The sequence below is a fragment of the Natator depressus genome, chromosome 10 (assembly GCF_965152275.1).
Source record: "Natator depressus isolate rNatDep1 chromosome 10, rNatDep2.hap1, whole genome shotgun sequence".
Taxonomy (NCBI): Eukaryota; Metazoa; Chordata; order Testudines; family Cheloniidae; genus Natator; species Natator depressus.
Window position 1 is genome coordinate 82,591,220 of NC_134243.1, and position 27,623 is coordinate 82,618,842.

Consider the following 27,623-nt stretch of genomic DNA (forward strand, 5'->3'; position numbering starts at 1 on the left):
CCATTCTCATTTTGGAGAAGTTCACCAAGCCATCTTCAGTATAATTTGGAGTTCCCTCCTCTATGAATGCCAGGTCAGTCAGATACATTCCCAGGTAAGGAACACAGGGTGGGTCGCAACTTAAAAGCAAATCAGAGAAAAGGAAAAAAATAATCATACTTTTTGTTTTTTAAAGAAGCTATAGAGAAACTGTTCAATCAGCTTTGAGAAAAAACCACCTCTCTCTGGGAAGCAAATGTTGGGATATGTAAGGGTTAAGTAGAGACCTGGGAAACCGCTGGTGTGCTGGCATAGTATGAGTGGTTAGAAGCACGGGCAGGCACCGTTTCTGGGCTTGATAGATAAAGTGCTACCCCTCTCCCTTCTCTTCTGCTTGTTAAGGATTGATAAGCACTGGAGCTGCATAAGGAATGTGGGGGTCTAAAGGATACTCCCTTCCCTGGGAACTGCTGAGTAAGGGAACTTATGGCTACAATTACTGCAAAGAAATGTATCTTCAAGGTAAAAATGTCTGTAGAATATGCATAATGCTGTAAACAGGGGCGGGTATAATTGTATTCAGTATATAGCTAGGAATATTCATTAGATGGGCGTTTATATGATCACCTAAAGGGGTGTGGGGGCATTGTAGTAAATGAGGGTATTTACCTATTAACTTAGATAAAAGAGCGCAAGGTAATTAACTCAGGGCTTACTCGACAATTGGGTTGAGGGGAACAAGCACCGCAATAAAGAAGCCCGTCTACTCAATCCGCCTCTGGGTCCTCCTGCTCTTCTCGAACAGCAAGAAGATGGCATGTCTACAGCCTGTCCCTGCAGACCTTTCGTCCCACGCACACTTTGATGCCTAGCCCCCACTGGAGTCTCGTGATGAATGGTGTGCTGGACAGGGTCCCTACTAAAGGGAACATGCTTTGTAGGGAGCAGAAAAGGGCAGGTTCAGAGTCCTCCCTCCCCAGCAGACGCCTTCCCGAGTCCACGAGAGCTTTAGCAAAAGGTTAGAAAGAACTTTCACAACTTCTTTTCTAATAATGTCAGTGTTAAAATGACCCTCGCCTCCTCCTATCTCCACCCCCTTAGCAGCACAGAATGCAGAAATCAGAATTTCTGGGGGGTTTTCCAACTGTTGTATAAATAGATAATAAGACAGAAAATACCATATTGCCTCTATATAAATCCATGGTACGCCCACAGCTTGAATACTGGGTGCAGATCTGGTCGCCCCATCTCAGAAAAGATATATTGGAATTGAAAAAGGTTCAGAAAAGGGCAACAAAAATGGTTAGGGGTGTGGAACAGCTTTTGTATGAGGAGAGATTAATAAGACTGGGACTGTTCAGCTTGGAAAAGGGACAACTACGGGGGGATATGATTGAGGTCTATAAAATCAGGACTGGTGTGGAGAAAGTAAATAAGGACGTGTTGTTTACTCCTTCTCATAACAAGAAGTAGGGGCTCTCCAATGGAAATGAATACTGTAGGCAGCAGTTTAAAATAAACCAAAGGAAGTATTTCTTCACACAACACACAGCCAACCTGAGGAACTCCTTGCCAGAGGATGTTGTGAAGGCCAAGACCATAACAGGGTTCAAAAACCACTAGATAAGTTCATGGAGGGTAGGTCCATCAATGGCTATTAGCTAGGATGGGCAGGGATGTGTCCCTAGCCTCTGTTTGCCAGAAGCTGGGAATGGGTGACAGGGGATGGATCACTTGATGATTCCCTGTTCTGTTCTTTCCCTCTGGGGCACCTGCCACTGGCCACTGTCGGAAGACAGGACACTGGGCTAGATGGACCTTTGGTCTGACCCAGTCTGGCCATTCTTATGTTATGTACTTTGGACACAATCTTCAAATACAAGCTAAGCAGGAAAGTGATCAGCCCCAGGGGTAATGTTTTCCCTGGTGAAAAATGGTCAGAGCCTGATTGCTCCTGACCCAGCACACTGGAGTGGGCTCCCCCATCTGTTCACATAATCCATCGCAGGGGTATGGTCTGTCAGGATGTTCACCACCGTGTCCCTGACGTGATCTCGAAGGGCTGGATGGCCATGGGAGCTGGCACGAAGCTGCAAGGTGCTGATATGCAGAGAGACTTCCTGTTCCAACCACAGACTTCGAACTGTCAGCAACCCCAGAGGTGACAATTGTTGTGGTCGTCAGGTACCGAGCGACGGGGATGCCCTGTCACACATTACCATGGGCCGTCCAGGATCGGCAGCGGAAGTCAGAGCAGTCTGTCCAAGGGATGACGGTTTGGATGATAGATCCACTTCAGCCACATTTGAAGAAAGAAAGAGGCAACCTGGCAAAGGTAGGGAAGGAGCCTGGCATGGCAGAGGCGTCCGGAGAGGACAAAGAAGTGGTTTCCCGTGCCAGCAACGGATCCTGTTCCTGAACCACTGGCTCCGGGTGGGACAACCCTGCAGGCCCAGCGGGAACAGGCTCAGCACTCCCTTGTAGCTGCCATGGTTTGGGAACAAGAGCCACCAATGGGACCAGTGATCTCACTCTGGAGCAGGTCGAAGACTGGGACCTCTCGGACTGAGGCACAAGGTGGGCCACTGGGCAAATGGAGCAGGCTTTGATGGCCACTAGGCACCAGGCCAAGAGCCTCTGTCCCCACTGTGGGAACGACGCCGATCTTGGTACCGAGGATGGTCTGGTGCCTATCGGGTGATGACGACGGAGAGAATGACCCTGGGCTGGATCTCGAGAAGTCCTGGACATTCTCTGGTGACACGGGGAGCCAGCCCCCATGGGGCGAGCAAACAATCAGACTCATCTGAAGCCCAGCGTGGGGGCGGCCTCGGTGCAGATGAGGAACGGGGGCTCTGCACCGGCGGTATGAGTCAGACGCACTCTGGCCCAGGACTGGAAGAGGCACCGGCACCGAAGGGCGGTACTGAGCTCAGCGGGGGGATCTGGTGCCAGGGCAGTGACAGCGACACAGGGTGACCAGCGTCGAGGGGGCTGTCGGTGCGGGCACAGTGTCAGCCTCAACTCCAGCATCTGGGGACGCACCTGGCAGCTCTACGACCTGGCCAGAAGGTGCCCAGGGCATAACAAAGGACGAAGCGGCACCGGGAAACTCCTGGCCCAGTGGAGAGTCAGGGAGTGAGAGGCAAAGCAGGACTGATGCTGCCCAACCTGCCACCAGCATGGAGCCAGTCAGGCTGTTGCCGACGTCACTGGCACTGAGCCAGGGCCGCAATGAGAGTCAACAGTCCGGTACCGGGGAGTGGTTAGACGGACCTGCTCCATCCCGCGTGGCGGAAGGAGTATGGCGCTGGTCCACACACCTCGTTAGAAGATAAAGGAGAGTCTCCCCAAGCCCTGCTGTGGTTCCAATTAGTCTTATAGGACGTCTTCCTTGCTGCACAGGAGGAGGGAGAACAACTCCTCTTCCTCTTGGGGGAACCCCAGGCCCCCATGCAGCGCAGTATCCCTTGCCGGTTCCGAAGGCGACTGCCGATCAGACGAGGGTCTCGGTGCTGAAACAAGCCTCGTGGCTGCTGCAGAAGCTGCTGCTGCAGCCGTAAGTCTCGCACCACCCGAGTCCTCTTGGGGAACGACTTGCAGACGGAGCACCGTTCCGTAACGTGTTCCTCCCCGAGACACGGCGAGCACCCCGGGGACGATCACTGTTGGGGAAGGCCCCCCATACGGCTGACGGCACTTGAACCCTGGTGAGGGCAGCCAACCGCTAACGCCAAACTAACCTAGGGTACTACTGACTATTATCTAGAGGCAAAGACTCCCGAGAGCTGAGACCCAACACACGAGGTGAAACACCCACAGAGCTCCGGTGCTAGCCGCGGGCCGTGAGGAGGAGCCGAGGAGCAGGGGTCAGAGCGGTGCTGCTCGTATACAGCCAGGGGAGGGGCTAGGGCCACAGGGTGAACGCCGCCCCTCCAGGTACTGCTAGGCAAAGCTCTGCCGTTGGTGGGCTGAGTGCCCGCACAGCGCCACGGAAGACACAGTGGCGTCTACCCGAATAACTGAGGAGGATATTGTAGAAGCGGCAGAGAGTCCTGTGGCACCTTAGAGACTAACAGACGAATTGCAGCAGGCGCTTTCGTGGGCAAACACCCACGTCGTCGGATGCGTGGAGTGGAAATTCCCAGAGGCAGGTATCAATATGCAAGCAAGAATCAGGCTCGGGATAACGAGGTTAGTTTGATCAGGGAGGATGAGGCCCTCTTCTAGCAGCTGAGGTGTGAACCCAAGGGAGGAGAAATGGCTTTTGTCGTTGGCGAGCCAGTCACGGTCTGTTTAATCCTGAGTGGATGGGGTCAAATTTGCAAATGAACTGAAGCTCAGCAGTTTCTCTTTGAAGTCTGGCCCTGACGTGTTTTGGCTGCAGGATGGCTACCTTGAAATCTGCTCTTGTGTGTCCAGCGAGGCTGAAGTGTTCTCCTACAGGTTTTTGTATATTGCCGTTCCTAATATCGGATTTGTGTCCATTTATCCTTTTACGTAGGGACGGTCCAGTTTGGCCGACGCACACGGCAGAGGGGCATTGCTGGCACATGATGGCGTAGATAACATTAGTGGACGTGCAGGTGAATGAACCGGTGATGGTGTGGCTGATCTGGTTAGGTCCTGTGATGGTGTCGCTGGTGTAGATATGTGGCAGAGCTGAGGAGGATATTAAACATCATCTACTAGGGATAAACATTTTGAATCAGCAGCCCCGATACCTTGCAAACAAGACTTAAAAGAGCAGGCTGAGGAGATCTCTGGCCCATTTCTGTTCATTTTTAATAAATCTTGGAATACGGGGGAAATTCCAGACCCGAGGAGTGCTCATGTCCTGACAATATTCAACAAGGGCAAGCAGGATGACACGGCAGGTTAGCCGGACATTCACCCCAGGTAAAATAATAGAAAAGCTGGTACCAGATTCAATTAATAGAGAATCAAAGGATAGGAATATAATTAATGCCAATCAACATGGTTTTATAAAAAATTGTTCTTGTCAAATAAACTCGTAATCTCATCAAAGAATGAAACCAAGTTTGGTTGATACAGGTAAGCGTGCAGATGTAATACACTCCATCTTCTGTCAGCCACTGGACTTAGCACTTCACTACATTCTGATGAAAATCAGCGCTACACCCTATCAATACAATACAAGTGAAATGGATGAAGAACTGGCCAGCTGACAGGTCTCAAGAAATAGCTGTCCACGAGGCATCACTGGGGATGCATCTAGTGGCGCTTTGCAGGGATTGGTTCTCGGCCTGATGCTATTCAGCAAGTAAATATGGAATCACTGCTAATACAACGTGCAGATGACCCGAAGGCTGGTGGAATGGTAAATAATGATGGGGTCAGGGCAGAGCAGGGACTCTGAAAAGAATGTAGGGGTCACAACGGACAAGAAACTGAACACAAGCTCCCAGCGTGATGCTGTGGCACAAAGGCTAATGCAATCCTTGGAGGTATAAACAGGGGAAGAGCAGGAGCAAAGAGTGGAGTTTACCTCTGTAAATGGCATTGCTGGGACCGATACCTGAACGATGCATCCAGCTCTGGTGTCCACATTTTAAAAACGATGTTGAAAAACTGGAGAGGGTGCAGGGAAGAGCCACAAACATTTGTCAAGGGCTGGAGAAAATGCCTGACAGTGAGAGACTTAGGGAGCTCCATGGGTTTAGCTTATCAGAAAGAAGAGCAAGCAGCGACTTGAGCCCGGTGTATCGGCATCTTGATGGGGAGAAAATCCTGGGTACTAAAGAGCTCTTTAATCTCGCAGAGAAAGGCAGAGCCAGAACCAATGGCTGGAAACTGATGCCAGACAAATTCAATCAGAAATTAGGCACAAATGTTCAACAGGGAGGGTGATTAACCCTTGGACCAAATTCCCAATGCCAGCAGTGGATTCTCTATCTCTTGATGGCTTCCAATCCATACTGGAGCCTTTCTGGAACATGCGTTTGCCAAACACAAGTTACTGGGCCCAGTCAGGGTGACTGGGTGAAAGGTAAGGGCCTGCGTTACACAGGAGGCCAGACTAGATGATCTAGTGGTCTCTTCTGGCCACCAACTCCATGCATCTATGGAAAAATGTTTCCTGTCCTTGACGTTAGCTCATGCCCTTCAGAGGTGCTTTTAGTAAGGCTTTTGCAGATGTCATCTTAGCTCCTTTCCAGGGACTGTTTCTCTCGCCTGAGGGCTGTGTGTAGGAAACAGGAACACATGCATTGGCATAATGACATCCCAGTCTTATCTGCAGAGGCTGGCAGCCCTGTGTTAGCTGCCCCTGGACGAGGCTGGGTCCCCGGGGAGTTTCAGGAGGACACACGCCCTGTAACAAACCCAGGCAAGCTGCCTGTCGGAAACCATGTGTAACAGGCTTTCAGCAGCAAACACACAATGACAGTCACGTGTCACTTACTTTTTCAGAGCTTCTCGGAGATTCTTAAACCGGCCCTCCGACGACACCAGCCTTTGGAGCTTATCAATCAGAGCTTTCGTCTGCAAGGAATGAAGAGCATGTAGGAGTTAGAAAAAGGCCCTGGGAAAAGCTGCACCCTTCCCATGGGGCAGAAGTGAGAGTGATTCTGAAACCTTTGACAATCAATGGCTTGGGCCTTCGTTTGAGATGTTCAGAGCTGTGCGTGGAGGGGCAGACCTCCTGAGAGGTCACCCCATATCCTGCCTCTCAGCCTGGTCAGTGTCCTCTGCACCCACAGAGCGGGGAAAGCAGGAGATGCCCCTTGACGCAACATCGACAGCGCAAAGGGAGCTGACAGGAGACTGCACTGCTGACTTGTGCTTCTGGACTCCCCACCTGAGCCCAGGCAGGGCAGAGACGTCATTCCCAAGTCACAGCGCAAAGAAACAAAAGGCTCCTGCAGCTGACAACTTACATAGAAGCAGACCTTCCCTGCACAGAATGGGCCTGTGATGGAAAGGGGCCAGCAGGATATGCAATGTAATGACTTAGGGGGATAGGGTTCTTGGCCTCTTTCGTGACCAGGGTCCCCTTTTCCATCCTAAGACTCCCCTCCCATCTAGCTGGGACAACCACCGCCCCATTACGCAGCATGAGAAGGGCAGGGTGCTTGCAACCCCTGGACCCTTGTTTGCAGCTCACGGGTTAAGACTCCCTGCCCTATGCACATATCCTGCTCCCGTTCCCAACTGTGGGCATGGAGGGTCCCGAGCGCAGTGCACGCACTCGTCAGGAGGCGCAGGCGTTGAGGAGCCCACATGGGATCGCCCCAGCATATGGGGTCTTTAGGTTCTGAGAGCGGGGCACGGGGTGGATCTGCCTGGATTCGGGGAGAAGAGCCCTGTCCTCTTGGCCCCAGTGCATGTACCAGAGCTGTGTGCAGGGATGAGGATTTCAGCCTGGGACAGCGAATGGACCCGAGCTGTTTAAAGGTATGTCTACACGGGAGGTGCTCGAGCTAGCGCCTACAAACTGCCCTGTTGCCGGGACAGTGCGGATGGCAGCTTGGGCGAGCTGCCCAAGTACCTGCCCACCCACTCCCCCGAGCAGGCTCTTGGATGGCTAGTCCGAGCCACCGCCCATGCTCCCCTGCTACATTGCTATTTGTCGGCGCTAGCTCAAGCAGAACGAGTGTGGGTGCGTCTACACCAGCTGGGAATCACGCCTCCCAGCTCCAATGCAGACACATCCTAAGAGGCAATCCGGTATTCGCCTGGCAGCCGGTGCTTTGGGAGCTCGTCCCTTCGCCTTTCATATGGAGCGTTCAGGGGGATGCAAAGCCTAAGCAGCCAAACAGACGCTGTGCCGTGCACAAACCCTGGCCGCCATTTTGAGGGCTGGTCAAGCAATAAATGCATGGAAACAAGCCCGAAGTGCGAAAAGACTGCTCTCACCTCCCCATCAGAGCAACGTGCCTGAGCCCGGAGAGGGGCTCTCGGCTGACTGCCAGTGGGTGTCAGTGCTGGCAAAGACACGCTGAGGAGAGGAAGACCAGGAAACAGGCCAGAAATGGCGCCTGACTTCACCAGATCTAAACCGCTGCCATGAGCCGGAGTCTCACGCTCGTACTCACGCTAGCTGTGGGACGGGGCACTCCTCACTGTATGGGCAGGAGAACCTGGCCCTGTAGTAAAATGGGGCATGCAAACCAACACCCTCTGCGCTGGGTAGGAAAGGGCCTATTCTGGCCCCCTGGCCATTGAAATGCTGTAAAACATCCCCAGTTCACTCCAGCTTCCTCCACTGCTGGGGCTCGATGGAGCTGACTCCTGAGTGCCCACAACAGACCGCACCAGAACAGCAAGGAGAATAGGACCTGCCGTGGCCATGTCACTGTGCGAATCCCAGTGCAAGACATGCCCCTGCCCCGAGAACCCCTCCCCCCATTCCAAACACAAAGGCATTAACGCACAGCAGTAACTTTCCAACTCCACAACTGAAATGACTGGGCGTACAGCATTAGCCGTGAAGCAGCATTCGTGCCTGAGAAGTGTACTCCTGCGGTGTGAACAATCCCCGGGGTGAAGTGTCACCTGACGATAATGCAGAAGTTAGGCTGTTTGCAATGATCTGAAAGGGTTAATCTCTTTACTCCCTGGGTTTTTAGTGTGCGTTCATTTTAGGCCATTCAAATGGAGATGTCCCCAGTGGCTCCCTACACCATTTCATCACACCCATGTGTACGAAGAATCACTTCAACACGGCTCCGTGGGGCTTTCTGTTCTGTTCATAGATTCATAGATACTAAGGTCAGACGGGACCATTATGATCATCTAGTCTGACCTCCTGCACAACGCAGGCCACAGAATCTCACCCACCCACTCCTGAGAAAAACCTTTCACCTATGTCTGAGCTATTGAAGTCCTCAAATCGTGGTGTAAAGACTTCAAAAAGCAGAGATCCTCCAGCAAGTGACCCGTGCTCCATGCTACAGAGGAAAGCGAAAAACCTCCAGGGCCTCTTCCAGACTGCCCTGGAGGAAAATTCCTTCCTGACCCCAAATACGGTGATCAGTTAAACCCTGAGCATATGGACAAGATTCACCAGCCAGAGACCCAGGAAAGAATTTTCAGTAGTAACTCAAATCCCACCCCATCTAACATCCCATCACAGGCCATTGGGCCTATTTACCATGAATATTAAAAGATCAATTAATTACCAAAATCATGTTATCCCATCATACCATCTCCTCCATAAACTTATCGAGTTTAATCTTAAAGCCAGACAGGTCTTTTGCCCCCACTGCTCCCCCTGGAAGGCTATTTCAAAACTTCACTCCTCTAATGGTTAGAAACCTTCGTCTAATTTCAAGTCTAAACTTCCCAATGACCAGTTTATATCCATTTGTTCTTGTGTCCACATTGGTACTGAGCTTAAATAATTCCTCTCCCTCTCCGGTATTTATATATATATAAATATATATATATTTATAAATATATATATTTATATATATATATAAATATATCCCTCGGATATATTTATAGAGAGCAATCATATCTCCCCTCAACCTTCTTTTGGTTAGGCTAAACTAGCCAAGCTCCTTGAGTCTCCTTTCATAAGACAGGTTTTCCATTCCTCGGATCATCCTAGTAGCCCTTCTCTGCACCTGTTCCAGTTTGAATTCATCCTTCTTAAACATGGGAGACCAGAACTACACACAGTATTCCAGGTGAGGTCTCACCAGTGCCTTGTATAATGGTACTAACACCTCCTTATCTCTTCTGGAAATACCTCTCCTGATGTATCCCAAGACCACATTAGCTTTTTTCACGGCCATATCACATTGGCGGCTCATAGTCATACTATGATCAGCCAATACTCCAAGGTCCTTCTCCTCCTCCGTTACTTCTAATTGATGCGTCCCCAGCTTATAACAAAAATTCTTGTTATTAATCCCTAAATGCATTACCTTACACTTCTCACTATTAAATTTCATCTTATTACTATTACTTCAGTTTACAAGGTCATCCAAATCTTCCTGTATGATATCCCGGTCCTTCTCTAAATTGGCAATACCTCCCAGCTTTGTGTCAACCGTAGACTTTATTAGCACAGACTCCCACTTTTTGTGCTGAGGTCAGTAATAAAAAGATTAAATAAGATTGGTCCCAAAACCGATCCCTGAGGAACTCCACTGGTAACCTCCCTCCAGCCTGACAGTTCACCTTTCAGTAGGACCCACTGTAGTCTCCCTTTTAACCAATTCCTTATCCACCTTTCAATTTTCATATTGATCCCCATCTTTTTCAATTTAACTAATAATTCCCCATGTGGCACGGTATCAAACGCCTTACTGTATCTAGGTAAATTAAATCCACTGTGTTTCCTTTGTTTAAAAAATCTGTTACTTTCTCGAAGAAGGAAATCAGGTTGGTTTGGCACGATCTACCTTTTGTAAAACCATGTTGTATTTTGTCCCATTTACCATTGACCTCAATGTCCTTAACTACTTTCTCCTTCAAAATTTTTTCCAAGACCTTGCATACTACAGATGTCAAACTAACAGGCCTGTAGTTACCTGGATCACTTCTTTTTCCTTTCTTAAAAATAGGAACTATGTTAGCAATTCTCCAACCATACGGTACAACCCCTGAGTTTACAGATTCATTAAAAATTCTCGCTAATGGGCTTGCAATTTCATGTGCCAGTTCCTTTAATATTCTTGGATGAAGATTATCTGGGCCCCCCGATTTAGTCCCATTAAGCTGTTTGAGTTTCGCTTCTACCTCAGATATAGTAATTTCTACCTCCATATTCTCATTCCCATTTGTCATGCTACCATTATCCCTAAGATCCTCTTTAGCCTTATTAAAGACTGAGGCAAAGTACTTGTTTAGATATTGGGCCATGCCTAGATTATCCTTGACCTCCACTCCATCCTCAGTGTTTAGCAGTCCCACTTCTTCTTTCTTTGTTTTCTTCTTATTTATATGGCTATAGAACCTTTTACTATTGCTTTTAATTCCCTTTGCAAGGTCCAACTCTACTTGACTTTTAGCCTGTCCCACTTTATCCCTACATGTTCTGGCCTCAATAAGGTAGCTTTCCTTGCTGATCCCTCCCATCTTCCACTCCCTGTATGCTTTCTGCTTTTTCTTAATCACCTCTCTGAGATGCTTGCTCATCCAGCTTGGTCTACAGCTCCTGCCTATGAATTTTTTCCCCTTTCTTGGGATTCAGGCTTCTGATAGCTTCTGCAGCTTTGACTTGAAGTAATCCCAGGACTCCTCTGCCTTTAGATCCACAAGTCCTTCAGTCCAATCCATTTCCCTAACTAGTTTCCTTAATTTTTGAAAGTCAGCCCTTTTGAAATCAAAAACCCTAGTCACAGATTTATTTTTGTTAATCCTTCCATTCAGTTTGAACTGAATTAGCTCATGATCACTTGAACCAAGATTGTCCCCTACAACCATTTCTTCTATGAGGTCCTCACTACTCACCAAAACCAAATCTAAAATGGCATCCCCTCTAGTGGGTTCAGCAACTACTTGCTGAAGGAATCCGTCAGCTATCGCATCTAGGAACATCTGAGCCCTATTATTATTACTAGCACTCGTCCTCCAGTCTATATCTGGGAAGTTAAAGTCTCCCATGATCACGCAGTTTCCATTAGTATTTACTTCATTAAAAACACTAAAGAGGTCTCTGTCCATACCCAAATGAGATCCCGGGGTCTATAGCCCACCCCAAGCACTATCCCAGGGGGGCTCTAGTAGTTTTCATCCCCAATGTGATTTTTGCCCAGACGGACTCTGTCTGATCCATTCCATCGCTTCTTATTTCTTTACAGTCTACCTCCTCATTGATAGACAATGCTACTCCACCGCCTTTGCCTTTATTTCTGTCTTTCCTAAACGGCACATACCCTTCAATACCTGTAGCCCAGTCATGACGACTATTCCACCCTGTTTCTGTTATCCCTAGAATATCTGGTTTCACTTCCTGCACCAGTCGCTCTAGTTCCTCCATTTTGTTACCGAGGCTCCTCGCATTGCTGTACAAACATCTTAATTTTTGCTGTTTGGCCTCGCTCACATTCTGTACCCGATTAGGCAGGGTCATTCTACCGCCAGAATAACCTATTAGACTGGTATCCACGCTGCCCTTCCTCCTTATATACATTATCCTACCCACGGCTGTATCCTTTCTTACTTCGTTTTCTTCCCTCTCAATGCTAAAATCCGGCGTGGAGATTACCTGGACATCTCCCAACCATCTCCCCCAAATTCCTAGTTTAAAGCTCTCTTAATCAGTTGTGCCAGCCTCCATCCTAGAAGTCTATTTCATTCCCTACTCAGATGAAGTCCATCCCGAGAGAACTGTCCTCTGTCCAGAAATGCCTCCCAGTGGCCATACATCCCAAAGCCCTCCTCATAACACCACTGCCTAAGCCATCTGTTAATAGTCATAATCTTGTCACACCTTTGTTGCCCTTCTCTAGGAACAGGCAGAATCCCACTAAAGATCACCTACGCCTTGATTTCCTTAAGCGTCTTCCCCAGCCTAGCACAGTCTCCCTTAATACTTTCCGCGAGAATCTAGCCATATCATTTGTTCCCACATGAAGGATAATTAGGGGATTCTTTCCTGCTCCCTTTAGGATCCTTTTCAACCTCAGATCTACATCCCGTATCTTAGCACCTGGAAGACAGCACACCCTTCTATTCTCTGGATCAGCTCTGGTTACAGGCCTGTCTATTCTTCTCAGTAAAGAGTCCCCGATCACATAGACCTGCCTTTCCCTGGTGACAGTGCGATTCTCCAGTCTATCCCCTGTTCCCTCTGGCTGCGAGTTCTTTCCAATCCTATCCTGTTGGTACAGCACCTCACACAATAGGTCCTGGGACAGGATGGGCTCCCAGGCACTACAGCGAGACACATCGTAAAGAACGGCTATAACTACGTACCTGCTTGGATACTTTGAGCCACGTTTTCTTGAGCCGGAAGATGGCGCTGCGGTTCAGGGAGGAGGTGATCTCCAGGACTGCATTGTAATTGTGCAGACACCTGCAGATATCTGCCACAGCCACCCACTTCTCAATGGCGCTCCCTCTGGCATTGACATCCTCGTTGCGGAGGATTTCGGAAGCTATCAGGTTACTGATCTGCAGGGAGATCAAGGTTACAATCCATCATGCTAGGAACACTTTCATAGAAGGGCTTGTACTAATAATTAATTGCAGACCTTTTACCCGGACACTCCTTTACTGTCCTTCTCAGCGAGAGCCACAGGAAGGAACAGGGCTGATTCTGCTGCAAGCACTTTCCCAGCAGAAGGTGCTAACCGCATGGTAGCTTTATTGCAGCAACACATTCTGAGACATCCACCGCTCTGGCATCTCATTCATGATGAGAATTTAAATATTGCCACCTCCTGGAACTCACAGAGACAGCAACTAACAGTACATGTATGGACCAGCTGCAGTGTATGTATGGACCAGCTGCAGTGTATGTATGGACCAGCTGCAGTCCACTTACAAAATGTTCAGAGACCCCCTGCCTCGGCAGAGCACCTAGGCACATGCTTAACTTTAACTCTGAAGTCAATGGGATGTAAGCACGTGCTTAAGTGCCTGTATCAACATTTCTGACTGGCTTGCAGCTGGCCCGTACAGAGGTATACATGTCTTGGAGAGGGAGCTCAGGCTCCTTCGGATGGATACGGGGAACACTCTGACCAACATGTTCAAACATCAGCCCCTAGAGCAGAGGCCTCGTTTTCAGAGGGCAGAGCGACGGGTGCTGAGCACTTTGAAAGCAGGCCACGGATTTAGGAATCCAGATACAGATTTAGGGGGGAAATCCAGGGCCCTGAAGTCAAAGGGAGTTTTGCCCGGGACTCCAAGGGAGTCAGGATTTCACTCTAGGAGCTGAACTTCAACTGTCCAAAATTGAAAATGTTGGCCCATGCTCTTCAGTTTGTATTTCCCTGGCCATTTCACTTTGCTCTGGGTAAGAACACAGTTCCGACATATCTTATGCTGAGATGGGTCCAAAACCCAAACCCTGGGCCCAAGTTTTCAGCTCAGATCTCCCTGTACAATGGGCCAGATTTGAACAACCTGAACTATGAGGAAGCTTGGATTCAGATTTTACCCCCTCACTCCCTTGTGTTGGGTCTGGGGGTTGGTTTGGCCCATTCTAAGAGAACTGGATCAGCACATTGTACTGGGATTCCGTTCAGCCTCGTCTCCCACTGTGGAAATCACCATAGAAATGGGGTCAGTAAATCTCAGGCGTAGGGTATGCAACGCAAGCCTTGACTCCTCCTACACCACCTGCACCACGATATCCCTGCCTGCCTGCGCTGTACTTACATCGTTGAAGTGTTTAGTATTCTTCATAATGTAAGGAGTCCTTTCATTCTTTTCAAGCTTCATCCAACCTTGCCCAAAAAACTCTCTGCAAATTACAAAATCCAGGATCAATTCTATTGCATCTCCCTGGGATCACTGACTCTTCCCCATACCCTGCACTGCCTAAGAAATACCCTGGGGAACGAGTTCTCACCAGGAGGGCTCTCACCCTTCGGAACGAAGCATCCGGATGTACAGGAAGAAGCTGCCTTCCTTCGTTTAGAGAAAAACTGGGCAATGGTCGGCCTCAGCGGTATCCCAGGACAAATGAGAGAGGAGGCTTGGTGACAGAGATACTCGCTCACAACTCATCACATGCCGGGTTAGGAAGGAAGTTCTCCCCAGACACACTGGGGTTCTCTAAGTCAGTGGTTCTCAACCAGGAGTCCGGGGCCAGCGTTAGACTCACGGGCCCAGAGCAGAAAGTTGAAGCCCCGCCATCTGGGGCCCTGAGTCCCGCTACCCGGGGCTGAAGCTGAAGCCTGAGCAATGTAGCTTCGTGGGGGCCCCTGTGGCATGGTGGCAGTTGTCCAGCTTGCTACCCCCTAACGCCGGTCCTGGATTTTACACGCAGAAAACCAGTTGTTGTGGCCTAGGGGGGCCATGGCGTTTTATAGCATGTTGGGGGGGGGGGCCTCGGAAAGAAAGAGGTTGAGACCCCCTGGCTCTAAGTCATCCCTGGAGCACTGAGGAGGGATTCTCTGTTAGAAGAAGGTTAATTTCCTGCATCTGCAAGGGGGAAGGAATCAGGCGGCCTCCCTCCCTCCCTCCCTGTCCCCACCCCCATCTTTGCCGCACAACAGAAAACTTCGACACATGAATTGCCAAGACCAGAGGAGCCACAGCTGTCACGCATGAGCTGGGCTCTTGAGAGACAAGGGCTATTGTCTTGCTACTCTGCAGAAACCACTGACGCATCCCTAGAATACAGGACTTCTGGGGCTGCCCCTAAGGGTTGTCAGGTGTCCGGCTTTTGACCAGAACACCTAATCGAAAAGGGACCCTAACGGCTCCACTCAGCACTGCTGACTGGGCTGTTAACAGTCCGGTTGGCAGGGTGGGAAGGGCTTCTTACCTGGCTCCGCACGGCTCCTGGAAGCAGCGACATGTCCCTCAGCTCCACACGCTGCCCCTGCTCTGAGCATCGGCTCCGCAGCACCCATTGGCCAGGAAGCGCGGCCAATGGGAGCTGCAGGGGCGGAGGCAGAGCGCAGAGCTGCCTGGCCGCACCTCTGCTTACACCGAAGGATATGTTGCAGCTTCCGGGGAGCCCCCTGAAGTAAGCACCACTCGGAGCCTGCACCCCCTCCTACACCCCAACCACATCCCAGCCCTGAGCCCCCTTGTGCACCCAAACTCCCTCCCAGAGCCTGCATCCCACCCCACCCCCTGAGCCCTGCACCCCACACCCCCTTCTGAGCCCCCTCCCGTACCCCAACTCCCTGTCCCAGCCTTAAGTCCCCTCTCATATCCAATCTCCCTCCTGGACCCTACAGCCCTGCACTCCAACCCCCTGCCATAGCCTGGAGCCCCCTCCCACACCCTGGACCCCTCATTTTTGGCCCCACCCCAGAGCCCGCACCCCCCAGCCCAGAGCCAGTACCCCCTCCCACACCCCAACCCCCTGCCTCAGCCCGGAGCCGCGTCCCAAACTCTGAACCCCTTGGCTCCACCCCCCAGCCTGTAGCCCCCTCCTGCACCCCAAACCCCTCATCCCTGGCCTGCCCCAGCCCAGAGCCCCCTCCTGCACCCTGAACCCCTCATTTCTGGCCCCACTATGGAGCCTGCATCCCCAGCCAGAGCCCTCACCCCCTGCCCCAGCCCAGTGAAAATGAGCGAGTGAGCGAGGGTGGGGGGAGAGAAGGACAGAGGGAGGAGGGATGGAGTGAGCGGGGGCAGAGCCTCAGAGAAGGGGCGGGGCCTGGACGGGGGCTAGGGGAAGGGGTGGGGCAGGGGTGTTCGGTTTTGTGCCATTAGAAAGTTGGCAACTCTGCTGTCCCTACCAGTGCGACCTCGCACAAGCGCTACGTGCAAGGTGACGGAGGCAGGGACAGGGCAGCGCGCTCCGTGAAACGGCACCCTCCGTGCATGCACACTGATACCAGCCACACCGCGTCCGGTTTTATATCGGTCCTGGCCCGGGACACAGCTGGGCCCGACCGGCTTTGGATGAACAGCCTGCCCAGAAACCAGTGACTCTGGGCAGGGCGGGGACCACAGGCCGTGTCCTAGCAGCATACGCAGGTAACCGGGAGAAGTGCCACCGGCTCCATGAGCCCCGGGACGGGTGCGGCAGGGCTGGCTCCTGGGAAGCTCACTGCTTCACTCCCCATTTCAGCATCTGGCGGTGGAGACGGGAGGCCAATTTACAGAGGGCAGAGCTGTGCTGACAGCAGCGGGCACGTGCAGGGTGGGGGTCTGGTTGGAAAAGCCACGGGAGAGCCCCGCTTAGGGAAGGACAAGGCCTTGCCTTCGTGATGCCAGCAGGGGAGCGTGTTCATCTGCCTAGGCCACCCACCTCGCAGGCACCTCCCCAACGCTGCTACTTCCCCTGCCACCCAGAGCCCCAGTTCCCGCACACCCTAGCGAGGGGCACGTAGAAACAGTCCCGGAGTCGGTACAAGGCTTTGCTACGCTGCAGGCGGGTCCTGCCGGTATCATCGTGTTGTAGACCTGAACATCGCAACCAGCAACCGTCCGGCTGGGAGAGGCGACAAAGTGTAATGCCAGAGAATGGTCAGTACTTACTCATATGGGATCTTCTTGAAGACCAGGTGATCCAACAATGTCAGCTGTTCTGCTATTTCCAAAGCGGAGTGATTTTCAAAGGGTTCTGCTTTGACTCCCTCTGCCTAAATTAAAGAGTCAACATGTGTTTTACTGGATGATTTAGTTAAGAATATATTAAGAATCATTTGCAATCTGTGCACTGAAATAAAACCAATGTCAGATCCAATACAAGAGTCTCCCCGAAGTGTTACAGCCCTGCTATCTTAGCCAGAAACAAATAAGAATGCAGCTAGCATCATTTGAAGGCCACATTGTGATCCCCTTATACACACTGGCCAGTGACTCACACAAGTATTTCCATTCTCTTAATGGGACTCCATGTGTGAGTAACTGCCCACCAATGTGGGCGAGGGGTCCACCACCACACTCCTAGGCTACATCTACATTACAAATCACTTTGGTATAACTTGAAGTAATAATCAACCAATCAGTAATAAGAAGTCATTTGAATAATCCACCCCCGAGCGCCGGGAGTTACACTGACCTAAGCGCTGGTGTGGACAGCGCTATGCCGGCAGGAGAGCGCCCCCTGGGGGAGGGAGCAGTGATTCAGCCAACGGGAGAGCTCTCTCCCGTCAGCGTAGAGCGTCTTCACCAGAGGTGCGGCTGCGGCACAGGTGCATCAGTGCGGCAGCGACGCTATCAATGATGTAGTGTAGACACAGCCAGTTACCAGCGACCATACCCTGTCCGTGGTGCCCTGAGCCACAGATCTTTCTACAGGGTCACGAGCATGCAGTAGCAGCTGTTCCGTGAATGACACCGACAAGCTTAGGTAGCAAAGAGAGAGGAAGAGAAGCCCAGTTGTGTCCATAATGTCCTGGAAGTTGGTTTTCTTTGAGGCGCAAACGATCTGTGCGGATGTGAACACGGAGTCTCTGAGTCGGGTTGTTTTCTTGTCTGATCTACCCACATTCGGATCAGCACCAGGACTTTCCAGGCCAAACTTCTTTGCTGTTGCTAGGCTGGTGACACCAAGGCCCCAGGCCAGCAAAGCAGGTAAACACACGCTTAAATCCACCCCGACCCAGCTTGACTAAGCACATACCTGAGCGCTGTCATGAGCAGGGATAGACTGTTGAATGTGGCCCGAAAACAAAGCCCTGGTCCTGTGTCCATTAAGGTCAATAGGAATTTTGCCATTGGCTTCAATAGAAGCAGGATTGGGCTCTGAAGCGAAACCCATCCTACGCAGATGGATTTGTGACGGAGTGACTTTACGAATGTCTGAGAATCTGCTCAGGTTAATTAAGGAATCGTCTGCTTCCGTGTGATACTATACAAGTAATCAACGTTTACATTTAAATAATTTAAATGTTAAAATGTAACAAATCAAGGAGCATTAATTCCTGTGACAGGCTGGCTTTTCACCCGACAGCCTTGTTATCAGGTACTTACTGACTTGGATCAACCCATGCCTTGCTCTTCTCTTCGAAAAGCTGAGTAGATGGAGCTCCCTGAGTCTATCACTACAAGGCAGGTTTCTAATCCTTTAATCATTCTCATGGCTCTTCTCTGACCCCTCTCCAATTTATCAACGTCCTTCTGGAATTGTGGGCACCAGAACTGGACAGGGGATTCCAGCAGCGGTCGCACCAGTGCCAAACAGAGGGAAAATAACCTGTCTGCTCCTCCTTGATACTCTCCTGTTTATGCATCCCAGGACTGCGTTAGCCCTTTAGGCCACAGCATCACACCGGGAGCTCATGCTCAGCTGATTATCCACCACAACCCTCAAAACTTGTTCAGAGTCCCTGCTTCCCAGGACAGAATCCCCCATCCTGTAAGTGTGGCCTACGTTCTTTGTCCCTAGATGTAGGGCTTTACGTCTGTCGTGTTGAAATGCATATTGTTCACTGGCACCCAGTTTACCAAGTGATCTATAGAGAGCCTAGTGCTTGGGCTTAAAAATACTAGTTCCAGGTTGTATAGAGCCAATGGGATAATTTCTAACGAGCACAAAAATTCCCCGTTGCCTCCACCAAGCAAAGCAATTGTAGATGACTGCACCAGTGAATTCAGCGGAGAATTCAGCCCAGAGCATTAAAACTTGAGATGAGCCAAAACTGGAATTTCACATCCCCACCCCTGCACGTTTTAGGGGACAAGGTTCAGATTTGCGTCCTGGGGGAGCAAACCCACCTCTCTGGGTCTGGTTCTGCGGTGGCGCTAAGAGTGCGAGTGCCTATCTTCCGACTCTGGTTTGGGATAAAATGGCTGCCATCTCCGAACAGTGAGAGTCTAGCAATTGGCTCCAAAATGTCGCCACGACTGATCACAAGACTTCACAGTTTGAACCATGTCCCCTACCTAAGCCTAATCCAGAGCCAGGCCTGAACACTGCCTCCTCAGACCTGCTGTCCCCTTTTAATCCAGGGCCAGGGAGATCAGTAGCCGGCTGAGGCACATGCTCCTAGCAACCTGGGGGGCCCTGCCAGGAAAACACAGACCATCACAGCTTCCCTCTCCCCAGAAAACAAGCAGATTTTCTATCCTCCCAGCAGCTGGCAAGAGGGGATTTGGCAGACTGGGTACCTTGAACTGTCAAGGCCGTAAGGAAGTTAGGAACAGATTGTGCCAGGAGCAATCCAGGGCTAGAGACATGGTCAGTGCCTGACTGGGCCTCCGCCTAAGAGAAGTGCCATGATAAGGAATTTCTAAACTGGTGATTGCTGCTCCCCTGGCTACTCTCAGGGACCCCAAGGTAGTGCCCCTGTGTGGGGTGCAAGGCACTCACGCCCCTGCTCTTGTCCTCTGTATGGCTGCTGGCCTGAATCTCCCTGGGGCAAATAGTCTGTGCCCTCAGCTCACACCTTCATGGGCATTAGCTGCCTGAAAGGGTGTAGGCGGCGTAAGGCAAGGCCAGCCCATGTCCCCCCGTTCCCTCAAACTGGATGTGGAGCGGAGAGCACAGTGCATTCCCTGAAAACGTGGTGGGGCCACTGCTCTGGCATGTGCTCCCCTGGAGGGATTCTGGATGGCTTTGCTGCAATTCCTCCTGGTCGCTCCCACGTGCCTGTGGGTGCCTGCCCTATGCCCACAGCCCATCCTCTTACAGAAGAATGTCTGCCAAAGGAAATGCTTGCATTGTTCTACCCTGCACAGTGTGCCATGCAATGTTAATACGGTCTTTGATCTGAGGAGGATCTCAGCTCTGTTCAAGGAATTAACAGCCAGGCATACTTTGCTGCTTCAGCACTTCTAGTCCTGGCCTCAGTCCTGTGAGTATCTGCAATGCGAAGCATAAGGGGCACTTGTCTAGCTCCTGGGGGGAAGTGGTGTACCTTGATCAGTCATGGCAATGGGCTCAGCTGTGAAGTGGCGTGGCCTGCGCACGCAGGGGGTATGAAATGCGAGGCTGCTTCTCCCTTCTCTGATTTGTTTTTTAAAGTGGAATTTGATAGAGCTTTTTGTCCTCCGAACAGGAACAGACCCTCCCAGCTACTGTCCAGAAACCAAAGACTCCAGCAAAGAAAGAGAATTCAGAACGGTGTCTGACATTCCCTGTGCAAGAAGACATCATGGGGAGGGGGACGGGGAGAGACATCCTCGAACACGAGCTGAATTAGACCCGGGTTCCCTCCCCAGCAGAAGCACTGGAGTGTGCTAGCAATCTCCTAGGCTGCTCAAGTAAAATACGGCTTGGCTCTGCTGAGCAACTGACTCCAGCCTCATTGACAGCAGCAGTTAAAAGCCAGCCAGGTGGAACGGGAGTCAAGAGGCTAGTTAAAGTCTGTTGCTGGCCAAAGGGAATTGTTCTGTACAAATGGGTTCCAGGAAGAAAATGTCCAAGTGGATTTTCTTTGTGACTGTATCTCTAGTGCCCACAGAGTCAAGGGGGCCTATCGGCAGGCCCCATGCCAGCCAAAGTGGGGCCAGACTATCCAAATGGAGGCTACAGCAAATACTTTACACGGCCAGATAAACAGAAACTTTAACGACTTTGATACCTGGGAAGCTATTAGAGCAGGGGTGGGCAAACTACGGCCCCTGGGCCGGATCCGGCCTGTGAGCTGTTTGAAGCCAGCCCTTGAGCTCCTGCTGAGGAGCAGGGTCTGGGGCTTTCCCCCCTCTGGCCCTCCAGCCTGGGCGCAGGGTCAGGGCCCGGTCCACGCAGCTCCCTGGAAGCATGGCCCCGCTCCAATGAAAGGTGCAGGGGCGGTGCCTGCGGACGGGGCAGTGTGCAGAGCCGACTTGCTGCGCCTCCATGTAGGAGCCGGAGAAGGGACATGCCGCTGCTTCCAGGAGCCGCTTGAGGTAAGCGCTGCTGGGAGACTGCACCCCCAAGCCTCTCCCCATGCCCCAACCCCCTGCCCCAGCCCTGATCCCCCTCCAAACCCCTCGATCCCAGCCCGGAGCACCTCCTGCACCCCAAACCTCTCATCCCCAGCCCCCCAGCCCCACCCCAGAGCCCACACCCCCAGTGGAGCCTGCACCACTTCTCGTACCCCAACCCACTGCCCCAGCCTGGAGCCTGTCCCACACCCTGAACTCCTTTCTGGCCCCAGACCGGAGCCTGCACCTCCAACCGGAGCCTGCACCTCCAACCGGAGCCCGCACCCCCTCCCACACCCCAACCCCAATTCTGTGAGCGTTCATGGCCCGCCATACAATTTCTATTCGCAGATGTGGCCCTTGGGCCAAAAAGTTTGCCCACCCATGTATTAGAGCAATGTATAAAACATTCAGTTTGTGAATATTTGGAGGATGAAGGCGCAATCACTCGTAGCCAGCATGGATTTACCAAGAACAAATCGTCCAAACCAGCTTGATTTCCGACTTTGACAGGGTAACTGGATTGGTGGTAGGGAGAATGCGGTGGACATAATATACCTGGACTTCAGCCAGGCTTTGGACACAGTCCCACAGGACATTGTGACAAGTAAGCTGGAGAAATGTGTGCTCAGCAGAATACCATTAAGCTGACACATCGTTGGTTAAACAACCACAGACAAAGAGTGACTACGAATGGAATGAGGTCAGGTTGGAGGGAGGTCTCCAGTGGGGCTCCACAGGGATCAGTTCTGGGCCTGGTGTTATTTAGGATCTTTATTAATGCCCTGGACGGAGGACTAGAGAGCACACTGATGAAGTCTGCAGGTGACACAAACCTGGGGAGAGGGTTGCCAACACTTTGGAGAACAGAGCTAAAATTCAGAGGGATCTGGATCAATTGGAGACCTGGGCTATTGACAACACAATGACATTCAACAAGGACCATGTGAGGTGCTCCACTTTGGGAAGAAAAACCAAACGCACAATTCCAGAGTGGGGGAGAACTGGCCTGGCAGCAGCACGGCTAAGAAGGATCTGGGAGTTGGGGTGAATCACAACCTTGACATGAGTCAGCAATGTGATGCTGTTGCAAAAAAGCCAATGCAATTTGAGGTTGCATTGACAGAGGTACAGAGCATGCAAGTCACGGGAGGAGATAGTTCCGCTCTACTTGTCACTGGTTAGGCCTCAGCTGGAAAACTGTGTCCAGCATCGGTCACCAATGTATAGAAAGGACGTGGAGAAACTGGAAAGGATCCCGAGGCAAGCGACAAAGATGACAAAGGGAAGGAATGCAGCCATACGAGCAAAGGCTGAAGGAACTGGGTATGTTCGGTCTGAAAAAAAGAGGAGATTAAGGGGAGACAGGATCGCAGTCTTCAGATACTTGAAAGGCTGCCATGAAAGAGATGGAGAAATTTGTTCTCTCTTGCCACAGAGGGCAGGATAAGAGGCAGTGGGTTCAAACTACAGCAGAGCAGGTTTAGATCCAACCTCAGGAAAAACTCCCTCATTGTAAGAGCGGTGGGACAATGGAACAGACGCTCGGGGAGGTTGTGGAAGCTCCTTCACTGGAGGTTTGCAAAAGGAGACATCTGGAGCCACCTCTCTGGGACGGGTTAGAAACAACAAATCCTGCATCTTGACAGGGGCTAGATTAGATGACCCCGTGGTCGCTTCTAACCCTTTGATTCTACAGTAGGGACAAAATGTGGAAATGCTGCAAGGGACAAAAATTAGGTGAAAACTCAAAATGTGCCTAAACCAGAACCCTGAACAACACCCAGACCCAGACCTGGTCTCAAAGTTCATGATTAGGGTGAAATGAAACCTCAAATCACAACACGCCCAAATGACTGAGTGCACATGGGCATGTTTAACATCTAGGACACAGTGCTGCCAATTCTTAGGAGTTCCCTGTGAGTCTCGCAGTGCTTGGTGTTATTCTTAAAATCCCAGCTGCTGGGATCAAGAGACTGCACAAGAATCTCCACATTGTTTGGTATTTTTAAAGTAAGTTTCTAGCCCTCATGATTGTAGAGAAAAGCTTGAAAACGTGAAGTGAATGAACGCTAAGGAACCAGAAGCCAGAAGGCAAATAAAAAGACAACAACGTTTATTATTTCGGTAAATCTCCTGAAAGCTCATCTCATGATGTTTGGGACCTGTCTCAGGATTTCTGAAGGTGTGGGCTGGCAATACTGAACTGGATGCAGTCAGAACGAGCACTCAGATATCGATACATGTTACATGTGTCTGGGGATTTGCCAGCACAGGGGAAAAGCCACCCTTTGGTGAACTGAAATCCTGATGTACGGGGGTTTGTTATTCCAATCCAGTTCCTGGTGAAACCTGTACACAAATTCTGCAGACATGGAGAGTTGTGTGACCAGCTCCCCATGCACCATGCTGAAAGTGTGCATTACCTTTCGGTGGCTCTAGGGGAGACAGTGGTCAGCTGTATCACACTGGATAGAGTTATGTCAATAATTCACAATGAATAATTTGCTGGATGAAATTTGACTTTTTTTGCCTGAGAGCAGGCTAACTTTTCATGTGTGTCCATTATTTTAATCTGTGCTAGGAATAGGTTTTTAATTTGTTTTACTCTCAATTACAATTAGCTGTATTTCTTAATTTTGATTGGTTAGATAGTTTCTGTCCCGGATTGGATGAGCACAAGAGCCCTTCCACTAGAGGTAATTGTGTGTGTGAATTTAAAATTCATTGTCTGAAAATACTTGCACATGGGACATTGAAATCTGCTTTCCATGAGTGTGTGCTAGTGAAAGGTGACTAGTAATGTTCATGACTAGCTGGAAGCTGACACAAAGGGCCAAGTACAGGCACACAAAAACATGCAAGCATAAATTCTCTAGACATTTTGTGCATTATTTACCCAGCTTTAGCACCAGATGATTCACAGGGTAACAGAGAGCTGCACCTTATAAAAGAGCCTAAAGAAAATAATCTCTGTTGACAATTACAAAGGGACAGGGTTATGTGACAAATTGGGCAGTCCAAATAAAGCACAGCTGGAAGGGGTTACCAGCCGATCATGCTACCATGCATCTAGGCTATGCAAAAACTGACTGGGTGCCTCACAGCAGAATATTAGTAATTCACTCTATCAACCTGATGATAATTAAAAGAAGTGAGGGGAGAAAATCGTTTACCATCTGTATGATCTCCTCCAGTGTTATCTGATTGTCTCCTGGATCTTCCTGAGTCAAAGTCCTATGCAATGGAAAGACAGTGTTACTTTAGCTGAAAGAACAACAGGTTGTATACATTTCTTGGCTCTAGAGCCGTGGTTCTCAACCAGGGGCACACATACCCCTGGGGGTATGCAGAGGTCTTCCAGGGGTACATCAACTCATCTAGATATTTGCCTAGTTTTACAACAGGCTGCATAAAAAGCACTACCCAAGTCAGTACAAAACTACAGTTTCATACAGACAAGGACTTGGTTATACTGCTCTATATACTATACACTGACATAGAAGTACCATATTTCTATTCCAATTGATTAATTTTAAAGCTCCCTGGTAGAAAGGAGAAAGTCAGCCATTGTTCAGTAACAGTGGCTGGGACACTTCTGTATTTTTACGTCTGATTTTGTAAGCAAGCAGTTTTTGAGTGAGGTGAAACTTGGGGTACGCAAGACAAATCAGCCTCCTGAGAAGGGTACAGTAGTCCAGAAAGACTGAGAGCCACTGGTCTGGAGCATAGCTTTACATTTAGAGTTTCATTCCGTGGATATTTTGATAGAGTAAACTTTTAGGAGTATGGAAGAAGCTGCTTCTGTGGAGTCAGATTTGTCATTTTACTTATTTAAAAAGAAAAAGTTAATGCGCCAAACTGTGACCTCAGATCCCTGTGAGTCCAACTCCCACTGGGGTCAGTAGGGGTCTGCAGACTTAGCCCCACACACTGAAAAGGTGTGAGCCAATACCATCCTGTGTGAAGTGGTGGGTCTGTTTCTCTTTCCCACCGGTCTACGTGGCTATTCCACCCCAGTGCCTCCCATTGACTTCGGTGGGAATGCCACATGCTGAGTGGGCAGAGGATCAGTGTAACGAATGCGTTCCTGCACGCGGGCAGCGCCATCCTAATGTCAGTCGGTCAATGACTGAACGGAGGCAGATCCGCACGCTGCCTTTGCTCACTAGCGCACCATACGGACAGGCCCGCTCATGCGCACAAAGCGCATGCCAAACAGCGACAGCCCTGGAGGATGGCAACCCTGTGCCTGGCTCCCAGCCCCACGAGTTTTCTAGCTAAGGCTTTGGGCCTGCAGGTACCCGTGCGCAGGGAAGCGACGCATGCCGGGCTGCTGCTTTCCAGATCCAGGGCGACGGGAGACTGTCCCTGGTGCAGAGAAGGGTAAGCATGAGCCGTAGCCCTGTGTACCGAGACAGCGGCACATCTCAACCCCCCCACACACTTCTCTTCATTGCAAGGTAAGAGAAGAGGTAGCGTGTGTGGAGGGAATGGGCAGCCCTTGGCATGCCAAGGAGGCCCTGGCATGGCTCAATCCCACCATCAGGTACTCCGGCGCGGACAGCTCCTCCTGTGCAGGGTGCCCCTGCAGTCAGCAGGCCTCCCCGGAGGGATAACTCACCATGCCGCAGTGACTGTTTGCAGGACTGGCCAATAGGTTTTACTGCGAGGATCCCTGGGTCTTGAACCCGGGTCTGCGGGTCCCCAAGCAGCCTGCACAGCCACCGTCCGGGAGCTGGTTAGTAACTAGTGGGCTGAGTGGCCAATGGAACTCTGGCCCCACCAGAAGCACCGTCCACAGGCGTCCTGATCGGAGGAGCGCCCGGCCCCGATTGAGCCAGCTGCCATATTTAAGCCAGAAGGAGGAACAGGAAGTTCTGTCCAACTGGGTGAATTCCTGGCTGGCTGCTACCTTGGACCCTGCCGCCTCCCCTGGCTCCTGAGCCTGGCTCTCCTGACGGGTCCTGGTTCCTGCCCCTGGTCTCTGACTCTTGGCTTGACGCTCTGACTGTGGCTCTGAGCCTGACTCTGACCACTTGGGGTGACCACCCGAGCCCCAGTCGTGACACTCACTCCTGCTGCTGACCTTTGGAACTCGCTCCTTCCTCAGGGCTCTACCAGCCCTCAGAGTGGGTCATCAGTCCCACCTTCTCTCCCTCACCTGTGGGGAGCTGGGTGTTGGGTGGGGCTGGCAGAAGTGGTGTGGGACTCTGGAGATCATGGACGGGGAGGGGTGGGTGATTTATGCTGGGTTATCTGATTCAATTGGGGGGGACTGAAGGATCTGTTTGTTTAGTATGTTGTTCATGGAGGTGCCCAGGGCCCTGGAGGGGCTGTGCTCTTTCATTGGAGCTTGTAAAAATCTAAATATACAAACTCAGTCTGGGCAGGGAGTAACTTGCCGCTCTTACAGCAGTGTCACTGAACAGAGAATCTGGCTCATCTTTGATGTTTGCTTCCCGAATCGTATAATCTAATTACTGGTAAAACTGCTCAGAGAACATGTTACTCCCCCTCCATCCTGGGTGAAAGCAGGTGGTAGCTGCTAACAACAGCATAATGCTCTGGGAAAACATGCATTCCCACTAATAAGTCTTTACCTTATAATATTGGCTGCTGCTTTTCTCTCCTGGGTCAGGAGCTCAGGATCATGGATAACTTCTTCCAGAAAGCTGATCACTTTACATTTTAGTTCATCGTTGGTTTCAAAGTCCTGCCAAAAGCATGTACAGTTAAAGGGTTTCACACATTTTATTCAGATTATAGTACATTACAAGCAGGTTCACTGTCTTATTTCCCTTTATAAACCTCTCCACGATTAATCACTATGGTATCTCTGCCTGCAAGAAGAGACAGAACATGCTGTCTGCTCCCCCTAAGGAAGAAAAACAGCTTGTCCTCTTGTCAGTTACAATCTGTTTGTGCCGCAGAAGATCTTCAAGAGAGGAATTCAAAAGGGAGGGCACTGCACCCACTTTGTTCTTTGCATTTGCATGAACGGCACCTGGACAGAGCAGAGTTTGGGGCACGATTGTTAATAAACTGCACTGCTCCTGCGGCTCCACACTCCACCACAAACAATGCCAGCACTGAGAGGCAGGTGAGAGAAAGGGGAATGGTGCCACAGAGAGCTGAGCAGCCCTCAGGCCATTTCAATCCCAAACACATTCTACTAACCTCTTCCTGCAACCCCTTCCTCTTGCACACAAAAACCCAACCCACTGTTATGACCCAGC

At 50.7% G+C, this 27,623-nt stretch overlaps 1 protein-coding gene across 1 annotated transcript in view; it reads right to left on the reverse strand.

Moving 5' to 3' along the window:
• RASGRF1 (Ras protein specific guanine nucleotide releasing factor 1) overlaps positions 1-27,623 on the reverse strand; it is a 98,402-nt gene that overhangs the window by 3,121 nt on the left and 67,658 nt on the right. The window contains exons 19-25 of the mRNA XM_074966683.1: positions 26,988-27,100; positions 24,561-24,621; positions 17,068-17,171; positions 14,281-14,365; positions 12,871-13,068; positions 6,404-6,483; positions 2-119 (exon numbers count right to left, since the gene is read on the reverse strand). Coding sequence (XP_074822784.1) covers positions 2-119; positions 6,404-6,483; positions 12,871-13,068; positions 14,281-14,365; positions 17,068-17,171; positions 24,561-24,621; positions 26,988-27,100 — 759 coding nt within the window. The remainder of the gene's footprint in view (position 1; positions 120-6,403; positions 6,484-12,870; positions 13,069-14,280; positions 14,366-17,067; positions 17,172-24,560; positions 24,622-26,987; positions 27,101-27,623) is intronic.